The following is a 12,201-nucleotide window of genomic DNA, read 5'->3' on the forward strand; positions in this document are numbered from 1 at the left end:
ACAATCTGTAATTCAACCAAACATCTCCCATGTGTGCTGAGAGGTAACTTCTTGTCAATATGACTTATACTAGTGTCATGGTTTCATGGTTTTTCATTGGTATTCCACATCATAATATCAAGCAGTACACTGGGAGTTAAAGAGTTCATTCATCTCCTCTGAGGAACTGCAGTCCTTTAATTCCCAGGGTCAACTGTGTGGCAACTGTGACAACTAGTAAAAATTTCAGCTTTTTACAACTCATTGCCACCAGTATTGCCTATGTAAGCTGATTTATAGAGAATGAAAAACAGACAAAGTTATTAAATTTACACAAGTAATCTTGTAGATCTAATAACAAAAAACCTCCAAGAAAAGCCTGAAACAAGACCAGAAAATCTAAGGTATCTATAATAAAAGAAACTGTTGACAACTTGTAAAAAAGGAATGTTGCAAATATTCAGGCTCATTTTCTGTTTCCATCATTTCATTGAAATCTCTTTAACTAGTCTGATGATAAATCTAATCTTTTTGCCTTTATGATTGATCTTATTAAAAAAAAAAACAAACTAGGGTTATTTAAAAAAAAACATTTTACAGCTTAAGAATCCTCAAGAAAGAAAAGTCTTCAAGCCCTGAACTTACGACCAACTTGCAGCCTGTGTCTGGGCTTTACTCTATTATTTCACTAAACTGTGCTGTCACGTTTTCCTATTTTCCTTCTCTTCCACTGAGATTCTTTCAAGTTAATAAAATTATATTTCTGATAATGTTGACAGCCTATAAATCCATAAAGCAGATAAAAGGCACCAATCATCATCCATTAACAAGATGCAGCATGACCATCTTTAGAAGTCAAAGGGAGTTCAATAAATTTGGTTAAGTCAGGCCTGTCATGAAATAAAAATCAGCCACAACAGGTCACTTTTAATTTTTCATTTATTCACTTAATTTGTAGCACCACCTGTTCATTAGGAAGCAGGCCAGTAACATTTACCATGAGATTTCAAACCATGATGACCTAGATGCAAAAGACTTTTTGTTACTTCTTTTATTTCTTTCCAATAAGCTTTCAAAGCAAGTTTTTCCAAGAACAGTGCTTGAATCTGCACTCAGAATAAATTACATCGACAAAATTCTTATTTGCCTGTGAGAACCTAATGCACAGACACAAAATGGTTAGCTGAGTAGTGTATGCTTCACAGTCTCTTCCCTCTGCATCTCTCATCATCACCACCAGCAAAACAAAACAACATCCGAGAACCAACTGAAAAAAGCCACAGAAGACCGTACTGCAGCATAACAGCAGGAAGTCTAAGGATCCGTGTTTACAAGTGATGCAAGTTGTTTCTTTCATCATTTTCAGATCTATCAAGTCATTCTTTAGATACTACTTAAAGGTAGTATCTCTGCTACCGAAATTTCAGACTGAAGGCTATTTTCAGTTCTTTGTTAAAAAAAAGGAAAAGAAAAAGTAAGAAAAAAGACTGGGAGGAAACCAAATAGTGAGTTCAAAAGTAAGAACTGCACAATATTTTGTTTTCCCGTGAAGAGAAACACTGAAATGTTAATATAAATCCACAAAATTTAGATGCGTTTTTCTTCCTAATTTCACCAAATGGCCGAAAAAAAGAAATCGAGAAGGTTTTTAGCACCCAAACAGTAAGAACGGTAAAAATTTAATTAGATTTTATAAGCAGTAGTTATTAGAATGAGAGAAAGTTCCATAAATTTAATCCTTCCTGTATTTAGACAGTGATCATGAAGGGAACTGGAAAAAGCAATTTCAGATGAACTTTGATGGTTTTAAAATAGGAACAATTTATTTTAAAGTCACACCTTTATAGCACAAAGCTTTGAAGCCAATCCCATATATTTGACTATCCGCACTTTTGCGCATACTCATTTTTAAAGACCTCTGTGCTTTTTACTCCATGCAATGTACTTCTTACTGCTTCCCCTATAAATATAATTAAAAATTAATAAAAGATCCAATGCTCAGTTTTCATTCTTGTTCTTGATCCAACACACATCAAAGCACACTGCTGCTATACACTAATTTACTTTTAGCGTTGCTATTTTTATCTTTCATTATAGGATAGATGTATTATGATAGGGTAATTTTCAGCTTCCTTAATTTTTCCTTAATTTCAATTACTTTAATTCATTTTGTAATTGCAAAGGGCAATAGACTTGCTGGCAAGCAACTGGCAAGCATTCCTGTAGTAGAAACAAATAACTGAATTTTGAGACACAGATTCAACCCTTGGGGATACAATGGAACGATAATAGGTATCTGTGAAATATACTCATTCCACTGACTCATTAACTGCCTCACGGCTCAAGGACTCTGAGTTCTACATATGAAGTTTTAAGTTTCAGAAGACTGCCAGTAGGCTTCATGATAAATATAGGTGTTGTTTTTTTTCAGTTTCATAGTACTGAAGGACTGATAAACAACATGAGAAAAATGTCTAGAATAGCATACACATGTTATAAACATCTATGTTTGTGAAATGTATGATTATTGCAGTTCTGTATGTACACAGCAGAGAGTAGGGCAGGCAATGCACACTGCAAGCAGGCTGATATCCTCACCTTCTTTCACATTTTCTCTTCCTTTCTTTTCATTCCTTGCATCTGATTTTTTCACACTAAATTTTGCCTGACTTAAACAGAATTATTATTTTTTTTAGACGTTTCCAGCTAAAATGGTCTAGCTGTTCAGAGAGTGAGGCTAGAAAATACAGGAAGACCTACAAAGTTAGAATTACGGGACTGGCAGTGTATAGTTTTGTTCTTTATGAACTTGAATTCTGACAGTGAGTCTTCTAATTCCCATATCCATAGCAGCCCACCCAGATCTGACAGTGATTTAAGCCTAAGGAAAGAAATCTTACTGCATAAGAAATCAAAACAGACAGACTTGAGCTGAACACCTTATACATGCATGCAATGGGAGGTAATTTCTGTTGAAAATGCGTTATTTCTCGTTTCTAATACGAACAAAACTGTAGATGTGCCATTCCTAAATTCACCTAAAGGAGGCAACGAACTGAAAGAATCTGTTTGCCATCAGTAACACTTCGTCTGATTAAAAACTGCTTCGAGACTTACTATGTGAATGATACACAGAACTGGAATCACTATTGACCAAATCATTCAACCTCATCTCCAAGAAAAGCCATAAATTGATGCCTACATGCTCTCCTTGCCTCCAGCTATTTCCAGTTCAGCAATTTCTGGAACCAGATGCTGTTCCTGTCCATTTAGTAATTGCCAATGAATTCCTTTTTCACAAACACTTCTAGCCTCACACTGAATCAGTAAAAAGAAATGGCATTTCTAAAAAGGTTTCCCATTTCTGATCTAGTCTCAGGAAATCACAGGAAAAAATATAGCTTTTGTACATGCACAGGAAGACTACTCTGGTACATTACTAGTACTTACATCAGACTGAAAAGTTGGGACTGCTATATCTCCTGCCCTACCAGTGAAGTAATAAGAAAAAGTTTTGGTAAATGTTTTAAAATTTTTTAAAACTTCAGTAACATTTCTCTTCAACTGCCTGCAGCTAAGGCACAGAATACTTGACAGTACTGTGGTTTCATATACCATATATAACTTTGTGACATCGTTACTGTAGAGCAACAGAGATTCATAAATGGCTAGTCAAACTTTTATGGTGCAGCATATCAACATGTAATATTTTCAGTATACTGAAAGAAAACTCCAGTTTGGTAAAGTACAGACAAGGCCAGAGCAGAGCTAGAATAGAGAATGCCTTGCCCACCTTTTCCTCAGTTTGAGGATATACAGCTTTCAGATTGAACTGAAACTGCCATGCCATCGACTATGAGAAAGACCAATTCTCCTCGGTATTCAATTGCAAATAGGATGTAATTTAAATAAATTTAAATAACAGGATGTCATGCAACCACTGACAAAAACTTAGGAGGTTAATTCCTGCCCACTGAAGTTACTGACAGTCTGGAAAAATCACTGAATTCTAAAGACGCTGGAATGGGAAATTTCAGCAGTATTTCAGAAAGCACTAATGTCTGAAAGCTTTCTTCACACTTGTTAGAAAAATGACACTATCAAAAATACAGAAAATATTAATAAATCTCTGCATGCTGTAAGAGTCATTAAAAGAGATCTGCTTCTAATCTTTATGATTTCTTCAAGACCAGATAACTTCAAGACCAGATAATCAACTCTTACAGAAGTTAAGATACTCACCTGCATTTAATGAAGGCAAGTTGTCTTTACTGTTTATGCCTTCAGGTGCTGTACACTCATGAACCAATGCACACTACAAAAGAAGCACAAATTCATATGTAGTACATTGTGGTGTGACAGAGACTTTAGAAGTGCTATAAAAGCAGTTCATAAGTAGAAGACTAAAAAAAACAGTGATAACTTCCCAACCCTACCATTGATTACCCATTTACATTTCTCTCCCTATATGCTCCAATATATGGCAACACAGTCAGAAATACTACAGAGACAGCAACAAAATATGGTCAGCTATTCCATAATAAAACAAAGATTTCCTGCCAATACAATGGCACAGACTAAAATAACTTTTGACAGGTCCTGTGGTTTCAGAGGGATTTCTTTCAGTGAGGCAGTTTTTAAATACACAGTGTCAGAAAGCAACTCAATTTTCAAACAAGGCAGAAGTAGGAGCCACAAGAAATCTTTAATCACAAACCACAACCACGTGTTAAAGTCATCTGTTATACAAGTGAATTGGAAGATGTTTCTTTTGATAAAGATAGCATATAAAGTAATAGTATCAAAAGTTAATGGAAAAATCAACTGGTATAAATACACTTTCAAATGTGCTAGCATTAGTATCTTACATATTCTTCCCTCAGTCAGAAAAAAAGGTTTCTGAAGATGACATGAAACAGTTACCATGGCTTTTTCTAGATTTTCTGCTGCCCAGCTTGAAGCAAAGAGCAAGACGCAATGTACTCCGTACCACTTGACATCTCAGGTAGAGTAGTTCATACCAGCTTACTCCTCCATGAATAATTACTTGAGTATAATCTATCCAGTGAGTTAGCAAATTTAATTCAGAACATATTTCTTCGAAGTAATACAACATCTCTACATTCTCACCATTGTTACTCGGGAATATACACCTAAATTGTGTCCCCATTTTGAATATACAAACTAAGACTCCATGATGCAACACCATGACACAACTAATCATTGAAAATAAGGACTTGTGTCACCGGTTTGCAGGACAGTTTGACCCGGTACTGTGACAATTGAGGCAGTGGACCCACGGGCCAACACCCCGGGGAAGGGGAAAAGGGAAAAAGGAGAAGGGAGATGGGCCTAGGAACAAAACAGCGGCAACGATCTGAGGAGGAAAGCTAATTTACTAAATAGATATCGGAAAGGAAAATAACACAATATAATATAATTGGAATTGAGGCAAATGGATCAAATAAAATGAGCAAGAGAGAGTGTCCGATAAACCGAAGGCCTTACGCTAACGCTGAAGGCGGACGGCTGCAACAAACACCCACTGCCGAGCTCGGTCCCGAAGGGAAGAGAGAGTCCCGTGACCACAGACAGTTTTTATCTTTCCCTCTGGGTGGAAATATGTAAAAATGCAAAGCATTGCAAAGTCCTCTGGGGAATGTAGTTCTACTCTTCTGAGACAGGTACACCCAGAACTATCGACGATCCACAGAGCTGGAGCATTAACTACTTAACTCCTAATACACCACATGATGTTATGATGTGTAATATCAATAATAAAACAAATTATAAAACCGTAACAACTTGTATGAAGATCACAAGTTGTACAGCTGTCACAAGGTTGCTCTTGAAGAATTACAACCCCTTAGAGTCTAATTAAAAGACTTTTTGCTTCCACAAGTCAGACACAAGTCAAACAATTGTGTCAAGACTCATTCAACACTTTGAAACAATAAAAATATAAAAGAGAAGGTTTGGGAAACAGTTCTACGTGTCTTGTAGACATTACACAGAATGAAACAAGAAATATTTCACAGCATTTGTTGGCTGTTTTGTATTTGGTCTCAGTAGTCTCAGTAATTTTAAATGCTACCACTGTAGCATTTTCTCAAATTTGTTGATTTTTTCCCCCTCCATGAAGAGTAAAGGAAGTACATTCATAGTATTAGGGTTGCAATAATTCAGTGAGAATGAGGCTGCATAGACAGAGCTATATGGTGGCAGTGACTGTTTCAGGTATGTCAGTTGTCATCAGACTAGAGACTCAGTGAAATTCTTTTTATTTAACTGAAAACCATTCAAACCCCAATTTCATCACTCAGAGTGGTTGTTTCTGAATCTTGTCCTAGCCCAAGCCTCTTGTCATCCATCCTTTCTACCCCTCCTTTGGTTTTCCTATTCCTTCCAAATCCATTCCTGCAGTATCAGCTCCAGTTTGAATCTCCACCACTTCTGGCTACAAGACTAAGGAGAGCACATCTGCCCATTCCAACCCCCTTCTGCTCTTCCTCTTGCATCTCACCATGTTTTCCTCAATTCAAAATCCTTACATACACCCTTCTGCTCAACACTGCCCTACTCTAGTATTGAAGTACCACCCACTACCCCAGTAGATTTTCCCCACCAATCTATGCTCCCGTGTAATGCAGCTGAATCTGTCCTTTTTCAAGGGGATTCACCTCTTCTTTGGCTTGCCTGTCTGCCATTCTTTCCGTGTTTTCAGTATTGTGGGTACTGGTTGCACTTAAAAATCCACGTGAACAGGACTTCAATGGCAGAAAACAGAGCAACTGTCCAAGGAAAAAAATAATCAGGTTTATGGTGTCCTTACAGACAGGTGCTGATCAGGAGTGATCAAAGAGATCAGATGAAAACGACTCTTTTGTTTCTAAAAAAGGAGAGGAACTAGGAAATCAATAACAGAGCATAATTCTGCACATTTTCATAAAATTTGTTTTTATTTTTGAGCATGTGAACAGTACTTCATAGGTTGTTTTTTTTTAATAACTGGTTAACACAATGTGATATGAGTAATTTAGTTATTTGGTGCAGTTAATAATTCTAATTAATTTTGTACAATCAACTGAGTCATTACCTTTTGATCCTGTGCATCTGTTGTTATGTGGCCTGGTTCCCCATCTTCTAGCTCTCCCATCTTCACAAGATTGACTTCAATTGTACCAACTGTCTTTCCACCATCAGAAGTTCTGGAAATAAGAAAAATCCCATGACATTAGGTCACGTGCAGCATCTTATTCCAACAATAAAGTATTTTCAGTAAACATTCCGTTCCCTCTCCTGCATAGCTCTGCTGATCTGTATTTAATTTATTATTTACACCTATAAAGCAAATGATTAACAGAATAGCTTATTATATTCTCTACATACTGTTTGTAACATGGCATGTTTTCATAAAATTGAGGACTGGAAGCTGCTATAAACGGTGGAAGAATCCACACACGTTGCCAAGTTTTCATTCTAGATGGCATTCTGTCTGTGGACTGCAGTGGAAAAGGGCTGTTACCTGTTGTGCCAATAGCTCACTTATTACCAGCAGTCTCACTGCACAGTATGATGCTTTGTTTCCTAACAACCTGCAAAGAACACACTCAGCAGGTTAATATATTCGTTGCTAAATCACAAGAGTGAAACAAATCTGGATCTCACTTTTCTTTTTTAGTATCTCTGTATAGTAATTACACAGAATCAGCTCAATTTCTTTAAATGGGGGAGGACAATGTAATTCCTGGTGAATACCTATATCACTATTTCTGTAAATAGTTTCAGGATTAAATAAGAAGTAATTCCAATTAAACATGGAAACAGAAGAATACTGCACACTACCTTAAAGCCTTATTTCTGCTCTGAAAACTCTAAAATGATTCAATAATTTTTGCCTTTCACTAGCAGCAACACCTACCAGGCAGAAATTAGCAATGATGATAATAAGTTCAGCAAAACTGGAAAGCACAGAGTAGAAGAACAAAAACAAATGGATTTGGGGCAATGTCATATACAATCTCTGAAATAAAGATGCAAAGTGGTAGAACAGCACAAAGGAAATATACACAAGAAATACTAAACAGATATTTCTAATAAAAACCTCCACGTTCCTGGGGAAACTTATTCCAAAACAAACTTAAGATTCGTGCGGACACTCTAACAGATCTTAAAAAAAACCAACACCATCACATAACATATTAGTAAAGGATGGATAAAAATACCAACCACTGTTCTCAGAATTTTCCCTATCAGGATAGAGCCAATAGCCAAGCATTTGCCCTGTGGTACATCACCAGTATAGTGCAGCATCACAACTCTGAGCAGGCAGGCAAAATCAAGTCCACTACATTTTGGGTCACTAGAGCCCCTGAATGGCACAGTGCCAACGCACGTAGGCCCTGCACCAGGCCCATGTTGGCTCAGCCTTCCTGCCACATGCAATGCTTGGTCTTTTACAGGTTATTTGTTAAAATACAGGCTGTACTACCCTGGCTACCTCGCGTTTACACAATCTTTAGTTTTGCATGCTGCTTCAAGTCTTAATTAGGTCAGAAGAAGTTGAGATTTTGGAGTGATTGAAGTTAAGCACCTACATCAAGCTTTTCACGCATGATTACTTATTTATCATGCTAAACCAAAACTTCTTTACATACATAAATTTTACATATATACATTTATAAATATAGCTACTTTGAGCTTCCAATTTAAATAATTTTTTGTTAGAAGCCATTATACCCTTAAAGTGTGATTGAATAGAATACACTCATCTTGCAGCTACACGAATCAAATGGTTTTATATAAAGCCCTTTCAAAATACACATAATTCTCCATATTTTACATGTCATTACTTCAGTTGCTCTAAGACAAATTCATTACTGGATAATAATAAAAAGGAACAATTAAAAACGAACCAATTCTAGATAGCCATGCAACCAAAGAAGTACACGTTAATTAACGAAGTACAAAGAAGAAAAATTACCAGGTAGAAAGGTCCAATGTCCAAAGGGTATTTAGGAGCAAAACTTTATAATAGTTTGGAAATATATTAAAAACAATGTAAGTTCCTTCTGAAATTAGAACACTCAGTTATTACAGCATAATAGTTCGACTTGTTTTCTTCTTCCTAGATAACAACCAGCGTGTGAACTAGGTTACTCCAACAAAGGGACAACAGCATTTCCAAGGAAAAAGGGAATACACAAGACATTAGCATACCATTTATAACTTTATAAATTGGAGCCAATGTGTCGCTACAAGGCTGACAATTTTTCCAACAGCTTAGTTGTTGCCTTGATCAATGTGTCAAAGAGACAAACCCATTAGCAGACTGACTTCAACATGCAACAGCACTTGGCTGTTATCCTGGTCATTCACTTGACTATCACAAGAAAAATCCCACCCTTCCATTTTTTAGGAAACGTGATTTCTAAGGTCAGAGACCTGCAAGCATGACACTGACAAAATATATCTGATTTAAAATTACATAAAGTCAAAGAAAGAGCATAACTGCAAATTGAATAAAAAGGAGCTCCATTTGCAAATGAACTGATAAAAGCCAATGAAGTAGATTGCACAGATAAAACAAAACTAAAAATTTAGGTTTTTTAAAACAAAACTAAGTGTACTGACTGCACCATTAGCCTGCACAAGTGGCAACAGAAGCATCGAAGCTTTTTAGTGCTCATTAGTGCTACATACATAGCCATTGTTCAGTTTACCAAGTCAAATCCAGATATTTTTGAAATTGTCTTGAAATTAGATCAGGTTTAAAACTACAATTGCTTACATATGCTTCTAATATTACCGGAAAGTTTCTTAAATATATACATTTGCTTACCACCTCAAGTCCTTGAAGACCACCAAGCAAATATCAATTCCATCAAAGAGGAGAAAAAGAGCTGCCTAACCCTGTCCTGAGCAACAGAAACATCTACCTCAACACCTCTTGTGATAAAAAGTTGACACAAACATCCAGAAGGAAGGAGGTAATAAGTTAGCATTGAAAAAGCAAGTGAGCTAGATGGACTGAGAACAGTAGTCACTTGCTTCCAGTGCTCTTCTCATCGAGTCTCATAGCTGCATGGTGAATATGCAAATTCAGGCCTGCTAATTGGTTCCCATGGCTATACCCTTCTTCCACAAAAAATGGCTTAAGAACAGAAAGAAACAGAAAAACAGACTGTGTATTTGCATAACAGTGTTAATTATAAATGACAAAGCTACTGACTGCCTGAGAAACAAATGGCATGATTTCCAGTCAAGCGGGCAGCCCCATTCTCCAGTGCATAATACACAACAAATGCACTTAGTATAGGCTAACATACTAACTACCATAAAATTCATTCTCTCCACAGATGCAATACATCCTGAAACAGGTAAGCCCAAAGCTACTAGTACTTGTATAGGAATCTTGCTGCCTTCTGTTTATTCTGTGGAACAGCAGTGGAGTCTATCTCAATCAATATGGATTTTAAACAAGGTCACTGATAAACAACGTTTTATAAAATTGCAGTATAAATACATGAAGTTCGGTGATGTTCAATCCATTCTGTTTTCATTATTTCACTGTAAAGTCACTTAAGGTTCACATCAAAACAAGTTTTCCCACAACTATCTGGGAGATTCACCTGGCTGTTGTTTATCTACCTCTCATGGTAGATGACAATGACACGAAGCACCAAGAAATCATTCCAGGACGGAGTCCTGGTAAAACTAGCTGTAGGGAGATTCACACTAACTTCTAATGGGAAAAAGTAACTAAATACGTAGCATTTTATAGCAATTATTCAATAAGGAAGTCATAGAAACACAGGTCACATATACTTAAACCACTGCAAAAATGACAGTGCCACTTTGAAATCCTGCTTCATTAATTAAACATGCTGAATGTAACTTCTACTCAAGCATAGCTGCACGTCTTATGGCCCACCGAGCTACGTGATGTTTGGAGAACTGTGTTGTGGCTTTATTTACTTATTTATTTTTAAGGATAAATCAGGGTTTTTGTTTGTTTATTTTTACTTAAAAAAAAAAACCTAATAACTTATTTTCTTTATGGAAAGGTAATAGGTTTGGATCTATTTGGATCTATTTGGATCTGCCCAAGATTAATGAAAATATGGCAGTTAAAAAGCAGACCAACAGACAAATATATATCATCTAAGAAGTCCAAATAACACAGAAAAAAAAATAATCATACCAATGACCTGAGAAGCCACACTATAACCAGAAAAGATTTCTGGATAAACAAGATGATGAGATATTTCTATGCATCTACTGAATCAATTTAATGAATTTTATTAATTCAACCTAAATCTCAGATGCCTGGATATACTTCACCCTAGTTCTTGCTTTTACATGGTTAAGTTCCTGCTTACAGGAGACAAAGGATTACCCCCCAGTTTCACAGTGAAGTAGTCTAGTTCTACTTTCATACTGCCTACTATCAGGAGCATCTCAGACAGATGGACCTTAATTTTATAAAACAAACAAAAAAGCACAAAACTCCTTTGCCAAGCTTGCTCCTTCTTACATGTTAACATATTGGAAATCATACCAAAATCAGCTCAGCTTAAAATGACCTCCCTGGAAATAGTGCGACCTATCACCATGGGGGAAACAGCTAATTGGATGTACTAATTGCTAGCCCTATACAAAAGGCTACAGATCCAAGCCAAGAAAAAAAGCCAAACCACCCAACCTACAAAACCAAAACAAAAAAATCATGATGCAGCGTATCTCTTGTTTACAAAGGGAAAAGGCATTTTTTAATTGGATGTGTTGCAACGTGTAAATATTACAACACAGTCTGATATTTCATGTGGCTTTTCTTTTATTCAATACCCATTTCACCACGCTCATTATCATAATGCCGTGAGGAAGCTGCAGCCAAGAGGTATTTTATTATCACTGCAAAATGAACAGGTCCAATCTATAGAAGGCATTTCTCTTTTTACAGGTTTCATATTGGAAACAGCAAACCCAGACCTCTAGTAAGTGAACTCCTCTGTTGACATCGGTTGTACACGCTGTCAACATTGAAGCAACTCCAGAAACTGACCTGTTCATGTATTGAGGATTAAATAAAGTGTGCAGGTCTACAATAATCACTACATCACTTTAGGGCACCCTGTGGAGAAGAAAGGAAAACCAAAATAGGAGACCTCCAGAAAAGAAGTTTTTCCGTCCTTAATCACTGTTCGTGTACAGTAGTTGGAA

At 36.5% G+C, this 12,201-nt stretch overlaps 1 protein-coding gene across 2 annotated transcripts in view; it reads right to left on the reverse strand.

The window, feature by feature from the left end:
- Positions 1 to 12,201, reverse strand: part of INPP4B (inositol polyphosphate-4-phosphatase type II B) — a 159,746-nt gene that overhangs the window by 91,626 nt on the left and 55,919 nt on the right. For both annotated transcript variants that reach the window (XM_065736333.1, XM_065736334.1), the window contains exons 7-8: positions 7,076 to 7,187; positions 4,222 to 4,294 (exon numbers count right to left, since the gene is read on the reverse strand). In XM_065736333.1, the coding sequence (XP_065592405.1) occupies positions 4,222 to 4,294; positions 7,076 to 7,187 (185 nt within the window). The remainder of the gene's footprint in view (positions 1 to 4,221; positions 4,295 to 7,075; positions 7,188 to 12,201) is intronic.

This window comes from Cyrtonyx montezumae, unplaced genomic scaffold, assembly GCF_038088225.1.
Source record: "Cyrtonyx montezumae isolate F1298 unplaced genomic scaffold, pur_monq_1.0 scaffold_2, whole genome shotgun sequence".
NCBI lineage: Eukaryota > Metazoa > Chordata > Aves > Galliformes > Odontophoridae > Cyrtonyx > Cyrtonyx montezumae.